Raw genomic sequence first — 21,841 nt, forward strand, 5'->3', positions numbered from 1 at the left:
CTTACGTTGTAGAATTCGAACGAAGATTTCCTCAAGGTAGTAAAGTTATTCTTTACCGTAAAACGAAGTACGAAAGGTTCAATAAATCGTTCACTTCTGATGGTACAATCTGTTCCATTATAAAATACGATGATTACGCTCGTAACAATCCCATTGCAGAGGTAAAATTATTTTACGATCGATCTGATAAACTGGAAAAACTGAAAATTAACTTGCCAAGTGGACGAATCATCGAGGAATTCGATTACGAGCGAGAAGATACAATGATAAGTTAGGATCGGTTATCATCTTACCGGTGGTATGAAAATATCCGTCGTATTTATTCCAGTATACGTTGTTTTTTTCAGAAATGGAATATTATAAGAATGAGAAACTGTTCTGGAATAATTTAAAAATGCAATTTTATCATATCAACAGGCTAGATAATTTGGTATCGTTGGAAGCTGACGATACTAAAATTCAAATCAATTTTATCAACAGGTGAATTTGAAAAGGGCTAACTTTTATGATACATTAGTCCAAGTGGACGTACAAAAATTCTACCTTCAATATTAATATAAATAATTATTCTCCAGACTCGATCACTTGCTAAGCTACACGGTCTATTTCAACTCGAAAACGGTTTCAGAAAATTTAAAACATATCAAAGACTCAGTGACGGTAAGATCATTTTACGTTCATCGAAAATATGTAGTATCTACCTTACGTTCATCTAATCACATAATTGAAAATACTCGTTTATCTTTTCCATCTACGAAGGAAATCAAGGAAAAATTCAGTAAAACCAATACTTCGGACGATATCGACACTCGTCAATACTCTGCAGATGAAATTTTCATCACTTATCATTTCAAACCAATCGAAATTTTTCAACGTCGACGACGTTACCGAAAACCTCGATGTTTATCTTGCGAAACGAGACCGGTACTTCAATGCGAATGCGAACCGAACGCGAAATTCAGAATGAAATCGCATCAAGTAGAATATCAACGATTACTTGAAGCTGAGAAAACCTGCGCGAATTCTGTTTGGAGTATTTTGACCGAGGTAATCTTACAAACTAATCGCGATTCGTCTAATTACTTATCTTGAATGAGTTCACGTACCTAGAATCATAAGTAAGAACGAGATCAGAATAATTTATTCGAAAAAATAAATACATACAACGTAATAATTCTGCATCTAATTATACGAATGCAAAATGAAATAAAATCCTAAACTAAAAAATAAATGCATTTTTAAGGTACAAGATATTCAAGAAATAAAACAAACGGAACGAGTATTCAAATAATCCTCGATTCAAAATTACCTTATTGAGACACTTTCTTGGAGAACTCGTTGGACACTTCGCGGAATTTCTTCTTCAAATCGTTGAGTTTCTTTTCAGCTTCGGGAAGATTCGATGGTAAATGACGAATAGTAGACAGTTCGTTCTTCATTTGATCTAAATCTGTTTGACACAGAGTGATTTACTTGTGTAAATCGAAACACTGCGATAGCTTCGTCGTTACTACGGTTTTCGGCTCCTGTAATAATAATAAATTAATCACAACGTACTAGACTATTTGATCAGTGATTGGAAATGATTCGAACCTGTTTCTCGTTAGCTTGATAAATATCAGCTTGCAGTTTATGAATAGTTGTTTGTAAATTGGTGAAATCTAATCCATCTTGGTTACAGCTGTGGCATTGCTTGATATATTCGTCGTCGTATTTTTCCATTTCCCTGCTAAATAATATAATCACTTCGATTAGTAATCAGCTAAATACACGTAATTCGACTGTACCGAAATACAATTCACTTTTGTATGTAGGTGTAATATTCTTCCAATGACTTGGACATCGTGCGAAGAGAATTCAAATACGTATCTAACTGTGCGACGGTCAATTCGTTGCTAAGCTTTTGCAGTTTCTGGTTTTCAGCATTCAATACGACGTTCACATCGCTAATATCGTTCTGTCAATCAAATACTCGTATTTATCATAAATGTACGGTTTTCAAATGAATATGAAACTTGACTAACTCACCACGCCACATAAGTACATCATCTGGAATCGAATTGTAATAATCCCACAAGCCGAACTCTTTGATTAAACGTTCGTTATGTTATGATCAACTGTAACAGCAGATAACAATGAAATTAACCGCGAAAAGTTCCGAATAACTGCACGGACAATATGAAAGTAACATTACCTTGTTTCGAATAGCAACCGAGTTTCTTTTTCATTTCAGCGATCGCATTGTCGATTAACTTTTCCAGTTTTTCTTCCATTTCTGTACGATTATCGGTTTCAGCCTAAGTGCCTAAGGAATGAATTTATGAATAGCATATTACCGAGTATTGGAAATGAACGCTCAGATTGAATATTCTTACCAGTGTGATATCGGGTGACATTTTGTTACGAGAATCTACTCTTGATGGAACTCTGAACGCTTAAATTAATTAAAATAATTCGCGAATTAAAGCTAAAATCACTAGTGATAATATTCGCGACATCACGACTGTCTGTACACTAGTTTGTTATAAAGGGCGGTTCATAGTGACTTATTCGGTTATGCGATGGGCTTTCACACTAATTACTAGAGACTAAGGACAACACCACCTATAGTAAAAGGCCTGGGCGCAGAAAAAGTTCTCGAAGGTGGCAACGTCGCAAGGAGGCTGAGACTTACATGGTGTACTATGGGAAAAGCACCATTTTCTTGTTTTTCGCGAATTTTTCAAAATTTTGAATGGGCACATGGGTGTTTAAGGCATGAAAAATGATCTATTTTTTACGCTCTACAACGTCATCTTTCATTTGAAGCTCTAGCACTCATCAATCAAAAGATATAAAAGCTCAAAGCTCAAAAATCACAAATACCGAACTTTTGAATGAATGTTTCTCAAAATTTTGATCGAGCACATGGGTGTTTGAAACATGAAAAATAATCTACGTTTCACGCTCTACAATTTGGTTTTTTCCCGAAAGCTCTAGCATCAATAGATCAAAAGTTGTGTAAGTTCAAAGTTGAGCTTTTTTCTAACTTTTGATCTATTGATGCTAGAGCTTTCGGGAAAAAACCAAATTGTAGAGCGTGAAACGTAGATTATTTTTCATGTTTCAAACACCCATGTGCTCGATCAAAATTTCGAGAAACATTCATTCAAAAGTTCGGTATTTGTGATTTTTGAGCTTTGAGCTTTTATATCTTTTGATTGATGAGTGCTAGAGCTTCAAATGAAAGATGACGTTGTAGAGCGTAAGAAATAGATCATTTTTCATGCCTTAAACACCCATGTGCCCATTCAAAATTTTGAAAAATTCGCGAAAAACAAGAAAACGGTGCTTTTTCCATAAGACACCATGTAAGTCTCAGCCTCCTTGCGACGTTGCCCTTTTTGTGCGCCCAGGCCTTTTACTATAGGTGGTGTTGCTAAGGATACTTTTCGGCATCGTGTGCTGTCGAGTGCTTTCGGCTACGCTCGTGTGACTTTATTCTTTGTAATGATTCAAGTTCCCTGTTCCTGTTGATGAGATTTTTAATTTTAATTAAAAATTAATTATAATATTCGAATATTATATTGTCTTTTACGTATTCTTCATTGTATTTCTTGTAGAATGCAATTTTTTGTTGCTCAATAATATACTTTGGGTTAAATGCCTTGTGAGCAGTTGGAAATCTGATAAGATTTTTTCGATTTTGACTTTGACTGATGTGATATCAATATTCTTTTGAAAAACGTCCAAGTTCCAAATGTTTGTTCAACAACGTCACTTCTGTTAAGCTTCCTTTATAGTGGCGATAAGCTGGCAATAGAAAATTTCTACAGAAAATCGTGGAATTTTTTCAAACTCAATTTTAAGCACTTTTGAACCTCTAAACTTGTAAAATAATAACATTTCTTATAAATTCTGATGATTATTCACTTTAATAAAAAGTTTTCAATCTTCATCTCATTCATCACTTTTCTATGGAAAAGTTAAAAAATTTTGACTTTTCCATAGAAAATTGATAAAATTCCACAGCCAGTATAAATGTTTCCATTTGAATGTGCACATTTGTCTTTTCTGTAGAAAAATTCTACGGCCACTATAAAGGAAGCTTTAAAGTTTTACATTTTCTTCAAATTGAATTCGAAAGTGTCTATAGACTAGTATCATCACAGCTGTTTTTTCTTTATATTTGCCATTTGGTAATGTTCGGATCGGAAACGAAGTTGTCTAACAAATTATGAAACAGATTAAAATTCAAAAGAAACAGGACTAACACGAGTTTTATCATTAAAATACGTGCAATATTCGTATGAAATAATATGATTATGAAAAAGAAAGATTTGAACAAAAAGGAAACAGGAGTTTCATCTTTGATAAGGAGTAAAGTTCTAGATTAGGGAAGTATACGCATACGCCATTTTGGTTCGACACAACGGATGTAAACAACATCAGAGCGTATGTATGTATACAATCTTACGAGTAAAAAATGCAATTTTTTCGATTGTTCGCGGGTTCAGGTGAATTTTTAAGTAGTTTCAAGCTAAAGACAATGAAATTTCCTATCGATTGATGTTAAATTTTTGTTATTTCGCGAAAAATTGACGATTTTATGAATACTTCTATTACCCGATTTTTTCATACTATATGTGTCAATTTTAAACTAAAAATACTCAAAATCTTCAGTGAACACACAGGTATTTTAATGTATCAAAATGTTCGTAATTTCATCGTCTTTAAAATGGGCGTTTATCGAAAGCTCTACATGCAACCGTTCAAAAGTTGTAGAAGTTTAAAGTTGCGAAAACAATGCAAAAACCAACCGCGGATGGTAAGTATTGAACTTTGAACTAGAATTACTCAAAATTTTCAACGAACACATAGGTATATTAATACAGCAAAACGTTCGTTATTTTATCCTTTTTTAAATGGGTCTTTACCGAAAGCTCTACCTTCTACCGTTCAAAAATTCTTGAAGATCAAAGTTGCGGAAAATGTTCTACAATCAACACTAAGTGACTGATAACAGTGATAACACAATTTGAACACTTTCCGCAACTTTGATCTTCAAGAATTTTTGAACGGTAGAAGGTAGAGCTTTCGGTAAAGACCCATTTAAAAAAGGATAAAATAACGAACGTTTTGCTGTATTAATATACCTATGTGTTCGTTGAAAATTTTGAGTAATTCTAGTTCAAAGTTCAATACTTACCATCCGCGGTTGGTTTTTGCATTGTTTTCGCAACTTTAAACTTCTACAACTTTTGAACGGTTGCATGTAGAGCTTTCGATAAACGCCCATTTTAAAGACGATGAAATTACGAACATTTTGATATATTAAAATACCTGTGTGTTCACTGAAGATTTTGAGTATTTTTAGTTTAAAATTGACACATATAGTATGAAAAAATCGGTTAATAGAAGTATTCATAAAATCGTCAATTTTTCGCGAAATAACAAAAATTTAACATCAATCGATAGGAAATTTCATTGTCTTTAGCTTGAAACTACTTAAAAATTCACCTGAACCCGCGAACAATCGAAAAAATTGCATTTTTTACTCGTAAGATTGTGTACATACATACGCTTTGATGTTGTTTACATCCGTTGTGTCGAACCAAAATGGCGTATGCGTATACTTCCCTAATCTAGAACTTTAATAAGGAGAATATTTCATTTTCATGGAAACAAGTCAAACGAGCGTAGCCGAAAGCACTCGACAGCACACGATGCCGAAAAGTATCCTTAGTCTCTAGTAATTAGTGGGCTTTCACGAAGATGGCTGATGACGTCAGTGTAACCACCCAGTAACAGTTCTCAAGGGTGTCCAGTGAGTGGTGGTACTGGTGGTACGAACTTCAGATTTGGATTAAAAACAGATTAAATGAAAATTTTGATGGTGGGATGGGAAACAGTGGTAGTACTTTGAAAACTGAGCAAATTTTGCCCTTACAAATATTTGCCCAACTTTAAAATTGAAGGGGCTATGACCACATTTTAAATAAAAAAAAAGACTGGAAGAAAAAAATCAATAGCGAAAATGGAATAAATGGATTCTACATTCAAAATTGATCAAATTTTATTTTATTCTGTCCAATTTTTGGCCCAGATCAAAATTGGAGGAGCTACGTGACATTCAAAGTATGAGAAATTTCAAGGGTTGCTCAATTTTTTTGAAATTTCTCTTACTTTAAATGTCGCGTAGATCCTTCAATTTTGACTTACGGAAAAAATTGAAGAGAACAAAATTTGATCAATTTTGAATGTAGAATCCATTTGAGGAGCTGGATATCAAAACGCCGTAAGTCCATTTTTATGAAAATTGAGATAAGAGTGTTTTCCTATGTAAAATTTAACGGGGAATCGATTGCAGCCATCGTCGTAAATCCATCTGCCATGCTTCACCTCGAAAATCCCACTCAAAGTTGAGATTTACTTCAAAACGCAGTAAAAACCAGCAATTTTGCTTCAAAACGCAGTAACTACACTATTTTTAGCATTTTTTGTGTTTTAAGGTTGGTTAACATTGATTTCATAAGGTGGTTACTGTAGGTAATGAAACTACAGACTTTTAAAAAATTTCCAACATATTGTTCAATCATAATCACACTTGGCCTGAACATAAAAAATAAAATCGTGTGTCATGACTCAGTCACTATGGCAAACGGCGCTTTAATTTTGAATATTTTTTTTACTATTTAATAGATAATAATCATTAAAATGGTTCTCTACCCATGTGTTTTTATTTCAGTAAGAGAGTGCCGGTGTATTTACCGCGTTTTGATATAAAATGTGCGTGATTTTTGCAGCAAGTTTCAGATCAAAACGCAGTAACTTTTTTTCTCCCTCTTCCCACATTCCCCCCGGTTCTCAAAAATTTGGGCACTTTCATGTTTTGAGGTCATGGTGACTTCCCCTTTCCTCTGATACCACATTTGACCCCCTTCGACTCCCCCCGACCACCCCACAGTTTTTCCTCATTTCTGAAAATTTTGAAAAATGGACTTACGGCGTTTTGATATCCAGCTCCTCATTTTCGCTATTGATTTTTTTCTTCGAGTCTTTTTTTATTTAAAATGTGGTCATAGCCCCTTCAATTTTCAAGTTGGACAAAAATTTGTAAGGGCAAAATTTGCTCAGTTTGCAAAGTACTACCACTACTACCAGTTTCCACCATCAACATTTTCATTTCATCTGTTAATTATCAAAATGTCATTTTGCCCCTTCAATTTTCATTTTTCAAGATAGGCAACTTGTTCATCTAACGTTTTTTCTTATACTCTGTTCCAAATAAGAAACGCAAACTTTTCTAGGAGCAAAAACATAGGGTCCAAACGAATAAGCAAGGTTGAGCACTACGCTAAACCAACAAAATTGATAACCGGTTTGCTTTTCGTTGCTGTGTAATGTTTTTTACCTCCCCGTCAGTTCCCCGAACATCACGCCTCGTCGTGTGTTGCGGGTTGTCAGTTTGCGTTTCTTATTTGGAACAGACTATAGTCATACCCGGTTATATCCAAATCTGAAGTTTGTACCACCACTCCCCGGACACCCTGAGGGCAAAACTATGTCCATACACCTTACATTATGTAGGGTTAAAGCTAGTGATTGTTCTGTCCACTTTGCACTTTGATAAGTCCAGACCTTCAAATCATCTCAAGGACCTCATTATTTTATGGCTCAAACTCAAACTTGTAGAGAATTTTATCCCCTTTCCAACAGTTCTACATTTTTTGCAGGGATTCAGGGGTGCTAACCGTAACCGCAAAAAACCGAAAACCGTTTAACCTAAACCCAAACAAGATCCATAATTTTAGCCATTTTCAAACCCTACCTGAAAACAAAAACCGAAATTTCACAGGTTTTTTAAAAACCATAAAAACCATAACAAGCATAATGAAGCAGCATGAGTGAAACTGAAACCTAAAGTGATATAATTTAGTTCAGTTTTTGGTTTGGGGTTTTTCAGTTTATTTTTTATTATGTACATTTTTTTGCCATTCATTTTTTGCGATTTTTTCACTTTTTTGACTTTTGATTACAAATTCATGTAGGTATTAAAAAAATTTGTAGGAACTCGAACACGCTTGTATAACACATAAGTTTATTCATGATTATGTACAATGATAGAATAATATACTCGAGTATAAATGGTAACTATGTTGCTACGTACGTATAGATAACAATCGAATAGGTGGGGGTATTTGACGGATACTACAGTCTCCCCTTGCGCAAAAATTTCAAAAATTGATAATTAAATAGAAAATAGAATAAATAGAATTGAATAAACACAATAGAATAAATAAAAACATAGAAAAATGATCAAAAAAATGATCAAAAAAGTAGTAGAAAATAAATAGAACAAGCCATCAGCTATTCGCTGATTGCAAAGGGTTTTTGCTTTTTGTTAGGTGTTTTTTAGTTGTTTTTTTTCGTAATTTTGATTAGAGCCAAAAGCAAGAAATTTAAATTTACAGAACAGAGTATTGAATATTTGCAAAAAAAAACTGAATAAATAAAACTTCTGGCTTTTTTGGCTAGCTTTCACGTTTTAGCTTTAAACCCCCCCCCCAACTTGCTTAGCTTTAGCTTAGCTTTCAGCTTTTAACTTTCAATCCCTGTAACAATCACATCAGTTTTTTTTTAAATACCTATGGGCTATTTTTCAATGTACAGTCGGTAACATAAATATTCGTACAGTGCTCAATTTAAACTCTCCGTCAACCGTTTTCGTTTTTTACTGATCTTAGAAATGACCGATGAGACAAAGTAATAAGTGCTTTCGAAAGCTCAATTCTTCCTCTTTCTAATGGTGTAATTACTTTTTCATTTGATCACGTTATCGCGACGAAAAATTCATTTCTAGTTTCGCATGTGGAAAAAAACACATTCCAAAAATATTCGTACACCTCCAAAAATGATAGAAAAAATGGCTTTAAACCCCGGTTTCGCAACGGATTTACACGGGGATGGTACCAACGGGTAGCTGGGACAATGACGAGTCGAATGACCACCGAGTTGACCCATCTAGCATTTCGTGGGAGGGAGAAAAGTGTACCTAAAGTTGAAATACTTTGGACATACGCCAAGTGCTCAAATTTTGGGATAATTGAAAAAATGAAAATACCATCTTGTAGAGAAAAAAATTTCCAACAAGATAGGTTCCATCATCATTTACCTATCTTCAGTCGTACAGGCGCCATTTACAAAATTACTGATGAAAAAAAGTACATTTTATTCTGTTTTCTACTTTTAAGCGAGTTTTCCCCTATAATTTCAAAGATACTATAAAGGTAGAGGTTACCATCGTGTAGGAAATTCAATTCCCTACAAAAATGGTCCTCTGAACTTATCGAAAATCTTCAAAATTGAAGGAGCAATGGCCTAAAGAAGCAAGACTAATTTGTATTGAAATTAAGAAAAGTCATAATGGGTTTTCTTCTCTTTTTCAAATGAGAATACCTGCTGTAGGTTTGAACATGTTTGAACATGTCTTTTTTGTAGAAAAACTAATTTCTTACAAAAAAGGTCAAACAAGTTCAAACATGTTCAAACCTGCAGCACGTAAGTATTCTCATTTGAAAAAAGACTTTTCTTTCTTTCATTCAGATCAGTCTAGCTTCCGTAGGCCGTTACTCCTTCAATTTTGAAGATTTTCGATATGTTCAGAGGACCATTTTTGTAGGAAATTCAATTTCCTACACGATGGTCACCTCTATCTTTATAGTATCTTTGAAATTATAGGGGAAAACTCGCTTAAAAGTAGAAAACAGAATAAAATGTACTTTTTTTCATCAGTAATTTTGTAAATGGCGCCTGTACGACTGAAGATAGGTAAATGATGATGAAACCTATCTTGTTGGAAATTTTTTTCTCTACAAGATGGTATTTTCATTTTTTCAATTATCCCAAAATTTGAGCACTTGGCGTATGTCCAAAGTATTTCAACTTTAGGTACACTTTTCTCCCTCCCACGAAATGCTAGATGGGTCAACTCGGTGGTCATTCGACTCGTCATTGTCCCAGCTACCCGTTGGTACCATCCCCGTGTAAATCCGTTGCGAAACCGGGGTTTAAAGCCATTTTTTCTATCATTTTTGGAGGTGTACGAATATTTTTGGAATGTGTTTTTTTCCACATGCGAAACTAGAAATGAATTTTTCGTCGCGATAACGTGATCAAATGAAAAAAGTAATTACACCATTAGAAAGAGGAAGAATTGAGCTTTCGAAAGCACTTATTACTTTGTCTCATCGGTCATTTCTAAGATCAGTAAAAAACGAAAACGGTTGACGGAGAGCTTAAATTGAGCACTGTACGAATATTTATGTTACAGACTGTAGGTATTTTCTATTTGGGTAATTGCCAATTGGGTAAATTTTACATTTTTCAACTTTCAAGTTATTTATTACTTAATTAAAAAACTATTCGGTTTTGGTATTCATTCAACATAAAACATTTGATGAAAAAATAAAAATTCATTAAAAAATAAAATAAATAAATAAATTAATAATAATGTAATAATTCCAATTCTAAATCCAAATAATTATAAAATCCTCATCTGCTATTTTGGCTATGATAGTATTGATAAATAATTATTATCTTCCATTGCATTAACGAAAAAAAAGCAAATAGTCGATAATTACCGAGCGTAAATAGAAAAAAAATAAAGAACAGCACACATTTTTCGTCACTTCATTAATTCAATTCATTTTAATTTTTATTTCATATTAGGCGAAATGTCGCGACTCGCGTATACGCGGCGATGACGTCACGTAGACTCTATGCACTCTCCTATCCAAATCACAGAATTGGCCTCTCCGAAATACTGTTCACTGATTGGCTACAAATTGAAAATTGAAAATAATCAATTGCAATAGGGTTTATGCTGCTAGCAGCAAAAACCCTAAAAATATTCGAATAAAGTATGTACAATTTATTGAACGTAATCGTCCAGATATCTCGGCCTTTTACGTTCCCTTGAAGATAGTTGACACATAACAGGTGGTGGACGTCTTCCTTGTTGATTTTGACTCGATTGTGCTGGTACAGCATCTGTATCTGACGTATTCGAAGATAGAATTCCTCGTAACGGAGTCAACGGCGGTTTCCGCGTTTGATGAGGCTCAACTACTTCAGGTACTGATTCATCCACAAATGCCACTTTCCGCGAACCTTGTCGGAGCTGATTGATATGTCGTTTGATTTTATAACCAGTATCGAACTCGACTAGATAATGGAGATTTCCCATTTTCTGGACAATCTCTCCTGGACGCCATTGAGGTTTATTATTTGAATAATATCGTGCTTGAACACGATCTCCAGGTTGAAAATGACGCGTTCCTTTGAAATTCGATTTGATAACTGGTCCTGGTTTTACTGGGAAAATCGCGTCTAATTGAATGCGTAATTTTCGATTCAGGTATAACTCAGCTGGAGATTTTCCATTTTTCAATGGCGTTGCTCGATATCGCATTAGAATTTGTTGTAATTTCTCGTTCATCTGCTGCATGTCGTCTACTGAAGATAACCGTTTCTTCAGAGTTTGAATGTTTCTTTCTGCTAGCCCATTGCTAGCAGGATGACCCGGAGCGATGAATTTCTGAGAAATACTTCGATTTTTACAATAATTCGAAAAGGTTTCGCTGGTGAAAATGGTAGCGTTGTCTGAAACGATTATTTCTGGAAATCCAGTTCGAGCAAAAAATTTGATTCAGCATTTCTATAGTTGATTCGGAAGAGGGTGCATTTCTTTGACAGCCAACCTCCATCCATTTTGATTTTGCATCGACAACGACTAGAAAATGATACCCTTGAAAAGGACCGGCATAATCGATATGAATGCGCTGCCAATTGCTGCTAGGCTCGTCCCAAGGATGTAATGGAGCTTTTGCAGGACTTTTCTGAACTGCGGCACATTTTTCACAATCTCTCACCATACGCTCGATGTCTTTATCGATGTTTTTCCAGTATAGATATTTTCGAGCTAACTGTTTCATTTTTGTTACTCCGATGTGCGTATGATGGAGTTTGTTGAGAGCGATTTGTCGAAGGGATTCTGGAATTACATTTCGATGACCTTTGTAAGCTACACCATCGTCAAACGTGAATAAGCTGTCTGCATCGCTAGTTGATTGTAGATTTTGAATGATTTGCTGTATTTCGTTATCGCTTGCAGATTCGCTTTTGATTCCATCGTACGTAAGGGTATTCGAAGAGATTTGATGTACAGTTGTGAGAAGAATTTGATGAACTTCTTCTCCAATCGAATCCGGTATATAATTTGGCGCAATAGGAACTGGAGCGTGAGATAAACAATCGACGTGAACATTTTCATCTCCCTTCTTATGGATAATCTTGTAATTGAAGCTGGATAGGAACGCAGCATACCTTTGTAATCGAGCTGACGTCATTTCTGGTAGGGAAGCATCTTGATGAAAAATTCGAGTAAGTGGACGATTATCGCTGATGAGCTGAAATTTTCGTCCAAAAAGGTACTGGAAAAAGTGCTTTACAGCGAAGACAATTGCGAGAGCTTCTCGATCTAACTGAGAGTAGTTTTTCTCAGCACTGGTTAATGCTCTGGAACCGTACGCAATTGGATGCTCTGTACCATCCATAATATGTGATAAAATTCCGGCTATTCCAACTGGACTTGTGTCACAAGCGAGTCGGACTGGTAATGCAGGATCGAACGGTGTAAGTACGCGATCACTGGCAATTTCTTGCTTTAGACATTCGAACGCAATTTGAGCATCATTATCCCAAACGAAAGGTGTCTTTTCGTTGAGTAATTTACGTAACGGTGCTGTCAACGTAGAATGGTTGGGAATGAATCTCGAATAATGTGTCACCATACCAACGAATCTACGGACTTCTTCTTCGCCATTTGGGATTGGCATCTGCGTAATCGCTGTAACTTTCTAAGGCGATTTCTTGATTTTGTTGAATTCGACGATGTGTCCCAAATACTCGATACTTTCGGCGAAAAATACGCATTTGCTGGTGTTGAGATGTAGGTTGAATTTTTGTAGTTCTTTCAGAACTTCGGTAAGTGCTGCACAACATTCTTCTAACGTAGCTCCATACACAACAATGTCATTGAAATACCAGATGACATTACGAAGTTTCTTTAAAATTCGATGAAGGAAACGATTGAATTCGGCCAGAGCTGTCTTGATTCCAAACGATAGTCGATTTACCTTGAATGTGCCAAATGGCGTTGTTATTGTTTGAATTTCGCTCGATTCGTCATCTACCATAAGATGTAGATAAGCTTTGAAGAGGTCCAGATGACAAATACTTTGCGTTGCGCAGCTTGTGTAGAGTTTCATCGATCTTGTTGATAGGAAAATGAGCGTCTTTCAGGACTTTATTTACACTGATTTTGTAGTCCACACATAGTCGAACGCTTCCATCCGCTTTTAAGATAACAACTAGCGGAGAACCCCAATCACTCGTTTCCGTTTTCGTGATAATACCGGCTGCTTCTAGATCATTGAGTTCCTTTTCAACGAGTTCTGATAAGGCATAGGGTAACGGACGTTCTTTGTGGTACACTGGTTTGGCACCTTCTCGGAGCTGGTGGTGCACTTTGTAGTCCGGAACGCAACCAACTTTACTTTCGAATAGGTCCTTGAATTGGTCAACGATATTGTTCGAACTGACGTTATTGATCGAATCTGGAGTAATATCAAGAGAATTTTTCTCATCGATTTCTTCAAGTTTGATTTTTAGACCTCGGATCCAATTTCGGCCTAACACAGGTGCATACTGGTCTGGTACAAAGTAGATATCTTCTTGCATCGTATTTCCATTGTAAGATGCAGAAACAGTGACTTTTCCATCTGGTTTGAACACATCACTGGTATAGGCTCGAAGGGTCACAGTAGTAGGCTCTAGATCTCGATTAATGTTCAGTTCATTATACAGCTGATGTGGTATCAACGTATATCTGCAACCTGAGTCTACTTCGTTCATCACTGGATTATTTTCGATATTGATGTAGATGAAATAACGATCATCTTCACCTCCGTCTTTACACTTGTAGACTTCTTCGATATGGTAAGTATGTGAATCGAATTCGAACTGACTCTGGATATTTTTAACACTGGTATGATTATTCGAGCGATGTTTCCTGAGTAACGATGTGATGCATACTTTACTCACGTGACTGGTTTTATTACATAGATCGCATTTGAATTTAGCCTGCTCTACAGTACAATCACGAACAGCGTGATTATTTCGTCCGCAACGTAAACACAAGCCATCGATGCCTAGTTCTTTGTAGTTGATTTGAATTCTAGTTTTTGAAGGAGCACAATGGTTGGATTTCTGGTCTTTGTAATCGTTATTCGGCTTGCCACTTTGTTGCTGACGATTTGTTTGATTATATCTCGATTTCGATCTGGAACGATGTTGATTTGACTGGAGTTTGTTTACGTTCTCTGGTTTCGGAGCTGGACCATTCGTCGAAATTTGTTTCGAATCATTCTTAGATGCTTCTAAGGCGATCGCTTTTTTGATAATCGAATCGAATGCTTCCTCTGATGACTGGAGTAATTGTTCTCGAATATAATTATCACGCAGTCCTCGGATGAATTGAGCTCGAAGAAAAATATCCGAAATCGAAACTTTACAATCACAAGGTGACGTAAATTTGCAATCATGTAGCTCACTGCGTAACGAAGCGACGTATTCGCTAATTGACTGGTTTTCGTTTTGATATTTTGAAAGAAACTGGTGCTGAGCTACAAGAACATTACGTGCTGGTGCTAGATAGTCATCAAGTAACTCAATTAATTCTGTATTCTTGAGAGATTCGACAGCTTTTGGAGATGCGAGAGAAGCTATCATCGTAAAATACTTCGCGCCGATCGAATCAAGTAGTAGCTTCGCGAAATCGCTATCATCTTCTTTGATTTTCAAACCCTTTCTGGTCGCATAATTTTCAAAGCGCTGTTTGTAGTGGGTGAATGATTCAGATTTTTCGTTGAAATTCTCGAAACTGGTAATGAATACACCTGATGGTAATGTATTTCCGGATGCACTGGTTTTTGGTTGATTTGCGAGGACTTTTTCCAGCATTACCTGCTGTGCTTTCATAAAGCTAGCCTCTTGGCGTTGAAGAATTCTCTCGAGATCATCTGCCGTAATTGTAGACATGGTGTGCACGTTTTAACGATGATATCGCACATAGATAACGAACATATTCGAGCAGTTCACATAACACTTTGATTCGAATTAATTACGCGACAATTACGTTTGATTACACATTTTGAAAGTTTGATTTGAAAATTCGAACTTGAACTTGAATAAAACGATCATTCGAACAAAACATTGATTATTTTTGAGAGAAAAAATTACATTTTCAATCCTCGTCGCCACTGTAGGAACTCGAACACGCTTGTAAAACACATACGTTTATTCATGATTATGTACAATGATAGAATAATATACTCGAGTATAAATGGTAACTATGTTGCTACGTACGTATAGATAACAATCGAATAGGTGGGGGTATTTGACGGATACTACAAAATTATATAATTATTGTTTTTGAAAAATATATACTTTTTTTTCTGAAATTACTACCTATACTTTGTTTCCGGAGATTGAGAAATTTTGAATTGAAGATATTTTACATTTTTGAAAAAAAAAAATTATGTAAAACCAAAAAAAAAAAACGAAAACCGAAACTGAAACCGAAGGTAAAATTTTTGTAAATAAGATCAAAACTGAAACCAAAAACCAAAATTTCGAATTTCAAAACCAAAACCAAACTGAAAACTGAAAAATTTGAGTGAAACCGTAATCATAATTAAAATAATTAAGGTTAGCATCCCTCATTTTTGAAATCCGCGAAAGTCTTCCTTGGGGAAATTGACTTAAGGAGCAGAAAAAGGTGGCAAAATTCAACTTATTGTTCTGTCAACTTTGCACTTTGAGGTGGCAGAGCATTTAAACCATCTCGAGGATCCCATTATTTCATGGTTCCAAATTGTACCGAATTTTATCCCCTTTACAATGGTACTACATTTTTTGAAATCCGCGAAAGTCTTCCTTGAGAAAATTGACTTGACGAGTTAAAAAAGGTAGCCATTGTTCTGTCCACTTTGCAGTTTGCACTTTGAAGCCGCAGAACTTTTAAACATTTAAACCATCTCAAGGACTCCATTATTTTATGGCTCAAAATTGTAGAGAATTTTGTCCCCTTTCCAATGGTACTACATTTTTTGAAATCCGCAAAGGTCTTCATTGAGAAAATTGACTTGAAGAGCTGAAAAGTATATAGAAGTGAACAGCATTGTTTACAGCTAGACTTGTAAGGTTTGAAATATCGAGTACCCCTAAAAAAGTTTTCTACTAAAATATTTTGGTTGGTCACAGTGAATGATGATAATAATAATGATAGCACATGATTGGTTGTTGGACTGGAGAGATAACATTCCACCAATCAAATGCATCTATTTCACGTTGCCAACCTATATTTTTAATGAAAAACTTTCTTGGGGGTACTCGATATTTCTGGGCACTCTGTAGGAGCAGAGGTGCGGTGAACCCCCAACGTCTACGCGGAGCGCCCCCTGGTTTATTTGGACGGCCCCCCTAGGTACCTAAATAAATAAGATGAGCTAGAAAAACGACTTTCATTCTTTCATTCACCATTTTTATACATGCCAGTCTTTCGATCCTTTTTTGGGCATAAAACTAAGTGCGCACCTATACCTAATTCGTAATTACCTACCCCTTATTGTTATTACCACCATGTGAAAATTTCAACAGCAAAAAGTGTAGGCATACCTACAATTTTTTTTTAAATTGAGAAAAACGACTCACTGAGAAAGTAAAATATGAAAAAGATAGAAAAATCAAAGTTCTTTCGGGCACTCATACTTTAAAATTACAAATATACGTACATTATTTTTTTTTTACGAAAACTTGATTATAGGTAGGCACTCTCAGAGCTGCATGAAAAAAATCCTCACAAACGGATAAAAAAACAGCGCACGTGACTGAATGACTTGGGATTTTGTTAGATCGGCTTAGATTTAGAATCATTTAAAAACAAGCAATCAGCGAATCACTGATCTGTGATCTCAAGATAGTTTTTGCGTTTTGTGTTTCTTTTTATCAGTACCTATAAAGTAGAATCATCTCTCAAATGAATAGGCTACCGCCACAGTGCTGTTCAGAAAAGTGATTTAGGGAATGCGAATGCGATTGTTTTTTTTTCCTTTTCAAATTTCAATTTGAAAAGCGAGAACGACATATTTTGTTTTCAACTTCGCCGTTTTGTATCATTGTCGTTCGTAAAAAAAAAAGCCTTCACTAATTGCTAAAAGACCTGTATAAATTTAATAAAAGAAATAACCTTGACAACTATACTGTGTTTCGTGTTAATTTCATTCAATTAAATAGCCCTATACAAATGAAAAATGAGGAGCTTGGTTACAAAATTAGACAAACGCCACAGGGTTGATTCTGAGAAAATCAATGTTTTTTGTTACAAAAATACACAGCATTGTAAAGGCGAGAAATACTTGAAAAATTGTAGTGATGATACTGAGTAACAAAAATACAAAAAATATCCCTGAATATCCCTCCACCACCACCAATAAAATTAACCTGAAAATACACTTGTCTGATTTTGAAACCAAGATGAAGATAGAAGATAATATTTTGAAAGTGTTACTGTCTAGATGAGTTAGATTTTGATTCTTTTAAGATTTTCAATCCACTTTCCACGAATTTTTGCGGTTGTCGCGAAAATCGGCGTCTGCCGGTTCAGATGTGTATTTTTGCCCATTGGAAAAAATGTCAAAATTTGAAAATGTTGATATTCCATCTTTTGCGATGCTAATACCTATCCGGAAATCGAGCTCCGACCTATTTTCGACGTTCCGAATGGGTAGAACCCCCCATTTCGACCATTCTGAAGTCTCCAGCGATTTTTTTATCATTTCTCCAGAAACTTGAAATAGCTCTGGAATGGCTAAAAATCAACTTCAGTACAGATCACGTTATTTGGTGCCTATGAGGGTTGCCTTTAACCATTTTTTGTGGTTGTCGCGAAAATCGGCGTCTGCCGGTTCAGAACTTTTTCAACGGATAGGGGTAACGGCCCTATATTTTTACCCCCCTAAGGACATATCTTGAAATTTCATTTTACCTGATGAAGCTAGAGAAAAACTGAAAAGTGCATTGAAATCAGCGAACATTCGTTGACAAGATTCAGTGTTTGCCATAAGTTAAATTTTATTAGGTTCGCCAAAAAAAATATTTTTTGCAAAAAAACGAGTTCGCAATTTTTTTACCCCCGTTTGCTATTTCGTTTACCCTCATTCGCTATTTTTGTTACCCCCCAATTTTTTTTGTGTTTTCAATCGTAACAACATAATTCAACGTTTCCTAGCAAATTATTAATTTTATCATCGGTGTATTTATTGCTTGAAAACATAATTGAAAATAAAACTGAGAATTTATAAAGATTTGAGCGAATTTTCAACAAAAAAATTCAATACACGTATTTTTGGACTTTAACATTCCTGGACCACCAGATATATATATATATTCACAAGAAACTATTTTTTGGGAATTTTTTGCGGATATAGGCGGTGAAAAATTGCTGTGAAAGTTCCTGCTCCAATTTTCTGTTTTCTTGTTACTGCTATACTTAAGGTCTTCAATTTGATACCCGTTTTTGTTTTGTTTGCTTTCATAGAAAACCTATATTAGAGGGGTATCATTCATTTATTCAATTTTTTTGGTTGATTGTTTACATTGATGTAATCAACTGTAGCAAGTGTTTTTTGGACCATATTATTTACAAAAGTTCATAGCCCTACATTCAAATACTTCCTCAAAAATGAATAAAACTTATATCACGCCTTTAAACGGTCGTCAGCGAGCAAAAATTCTGAAAATTGAGGGGGGTAAAAAAATTAGAGAACAAAAAATTAATATGGATTTTCTATTTTTTTACCCGGTAAAAAAAATAGAAAACTGGGCTTGAATCGTTCCCTATTTTTTTACCCCCTCTAAAAAATTTTAGAAAACAATTTTGATGAAAAATAACTAGCTCATCTAATAGACCAGAGTGTGTAGAATGCAGCGATGTACTCACAAACTCATTTTGGTGAAAATTAGCGCGTCCAATCCTTAAAATCAAAACACACTTTTTTAAAATTTTGTTAAGAAAATCAACCAAAACTAACATCACATTTTTCAAAGTCTCCTGAACCATAAACATTGAATGGAAAATGCAGCTTTTCAATGGCACTGTGTTCCAAAAGAAGCACAAATCATGTTAATATGGTTTTCGAATCGATTCATGACTTTGGTGGCTTATTTTTCAGAAAATTCTTGGGGGGTAAAAAAAAACTAGAGAGGGTAAAAAAAACTGGGCCGTTACACCTACTTAAAAATAATGGTCAAATGGGTCAACTTCACCAGTCAAGACTTTTTTTTATGTTTCAAATCAAAAAATCGCATTTTTCACAAACTTCCAATTCTTTTAAATCGACTTACGACATAATGTCATCCCAATTTTTTAACATGTTCGTTCTCGAAAACCTACATTTTGATATACAAGTCGATTTTTTGTGAAAAATTTCATCCCCCACCCCTTGAACGCAGTATCATCCCCTTGGCTTGGACCCAAATGAAAAATCGATAGCATTTTTGAAATCAGCATCCTCCAAAACTTACATTTTGATATACAAGTCGATTTTTTGTGAAAAATTTTATCCCCACCCCTTGAACGCAGTATCATCCCCTTGGGTTGCACCAAAATGAAAAATCGATCGCATTTTTGCAATCAGCGCCCTGAAAAGCCTACATTTTGATATACATGTCGATTTTTCGTGAAAAATGGACCCACCCCTCATATGGTGCCACCCCTGGCTGGAATCGAAAAAATAGTTGAAAATTTGGGTTCGGCGGTACGAAAAACATCGATACAAACATTATTATCACGATGGTAAGCAAATGTATACCTACTTATATTAATTACATGGAGTCGGCTTGCAAAGTGACCTAACTGCAAAAAAATGATTTTTGAGATAGCAACGCTATCTGATAGTTTAGGACATGCCCTACAAAAGGAATATATCACATTCATCCAGTTTCACTCGTAACACCCCTTCCTCCCCCCTTGAAAATGATGAAATTAAAAGCATGGCCTGCAAAGTGACCTTATTTTTACGATTTTCCGAAAATGTGTTTCATAGGGTACTGTTTGTTGAAATCAAAATTAATTTTAACCCCTTCTGAAGAAATTCAAAAAATTAGGAGACATCGAAAATCGCACTGGAGGCTCCAGAGTGATTCGAAATGGTAAAATCGTAAGTTGAGAATAAGCCACAACTTCAGTTTTAGCTACCCAGCTTCTTGTACATAAAAAAATCTCGATTGAATGAATAAATCTTTGCTTTCATAAAAAATAACATACGCAATGAAAAACCGGAGAAAATTGCGTACATATCACTAAAAAACAAAAAAAAAAACGTATGTGCGGCCTGCAAAGTGACCTAACTGCAGCATTTTTCATTTTTGTTGCACCCTGTAGCGAACCCGTGTTCATATTTTTCAGAAACGAAAAGGTGATTAAGTGAGTGAGGGTTGACCTTTTCGATTCCCGAAAACAGATTTCGAAAATGTGACTTCATTTTCCTAGGACACGTTTTTCTCATTTATCTCGAAATCAATTTTTTGCAGTTAGGTCACTTTGCAGGCCGACTCCTCATTTCTAAAATTAATTCAACATTAAGCAAGATGAGAGTCAAATTTGACCCCCTCTACTATCTTCCAGGAGGGGTGTAAAAAGTGCCTCTGAGCCTTATTCGATAGTATTTGATCTGTAGAATTCGAAAATCACCATTAGAACCTTCTTCCGCCAATTGTATCCGGTGCACAGTTCAAAAACCGTGATTTTTGTAAGAAAATGCCGAAAAACTGCCAATTTTTAACCCCTTTTGACCCCTCTGTGCACTCGCGGTAGAGGTATGCGAAAGTATTGATGGTCGATTCGCATTGTAATTGACCTGTAGAATCCGAAAGTGACCATTAAAATGCCGATGGAAGGTCAGCGTGTCATCTAGGGTTGAAAAACTGTAATTTTGGTGTATTTTTGAGAAAAATGCAAAAACTTTACTCAGAAAATCTCAAATTTGACGCATTCCTCCTCCTCAGATTTTGAAAGTACAAATGGTATTTGCGAACTCAGCGGGGTTAAACCATATGGAATTGATACCAATATCGCGCCGATAGCCCCATTTTGGAAAATGGGGGTTGAACCCCCCCCCAAATCACCCTCCTTCCCTTCCTATAGGACTTGGCGATTGGCTCCCGGGCTCAAAAATTTTCTTTTGGTGTCCTTGTTCATCATACCAAATTTCATAGCTTTATCATGATTTGCCGTTGAATTGTATGTTTTTGGTGACGCTGAACACGAATATGACGTGTTGTGGGCTGAGAGGTCCTTTGAAAATAGAAATAAATGTGTTTCGAGAGTTCCGAAGAGATAAACAAAAATTAGTAAAATTGAAAACGATTGATTTTAATATTCGAAAATGAAATAATGCAATTAAACACAAAACGATGATATAAAAGACAATTACTTTACACTAATTAATAGCTTTCAAAGACAGATAAAGCTTGGTCATTTTCCTCTCGAACTCACTACTGGCTAGGTGATCAATCGTCTGTATTTAATTATAAATTACAGAGGACCAACCAACTAGCCAATAGGAACGTATTTCTGTTAGGTCATGATGGTTATGTTATTGTTGTTTGTAGGTATTGTTTTTTTCGTCGAAGTAATCAGTTTTAATATTTGTCAATTATTGTTGGTTTAGTTCATAAC

General features: G+C 35.4%; 1 protein-coding gene across 2 annotated transcripts; it reads right to left on the reverse strand.

The window, feature by feature from the left end:
• Positions 1-1,119: 1,119 nt before the first annotated feature.
• LOC135847385 (uncharacterized) lies at positions 1,120-2,563 on the reverse strand. 2 transcript variants are annotated; one of them, XM_065366885.1, is made up of 6 exons: positions 2,376-2,563; positions 2,195-2,305; positions 2,029-2,117; positions 1,803-1,957; positions 1,594-1,726; positions 1,120-1,526 (listed from the first exon to the last, which is right to left on the reverse strand). In XM_065366885.1, the coding sequence occupies exons 3-6, from the start codon at positions 2,047-2,049 to the stop codon at positions 1,470-1,472; spliced, it is 366 nt and encodes a 121-aa protein (XP_065222957.1). In that variant the 5' UTR covers positions 2,050-2,117; positions 2,195-2,305; positions 2,376-2,563; the 3' UTR covers positions 1,120-1,469. The 2 variants fall into 2 exon arrangements, with proteins under 2 accessions (XP_065222957.1, XP_065222956.1); XM_065366884.1 differs by having other exon boundaries at positions 1,594-1,729; positions 2,376-2,558.
• Positions 2,564-21,841: the final 19,278 nt, after the last annotated feature.

The sequence above is a fragment of the Planococcus citri genome, chromosome 5, assembly GCF_950023065.1.
Source record: "Planococcus citri chromosome 5, ihPlaCitr1.1, whole genome shotgun sequence".
Classification (NCBI taxonomy): Eukaryota; Metazoa; Arthropoda; class Insecta; order Hemiptera; family Pseudococcidae; genus Planococcus; species Planococcus citri.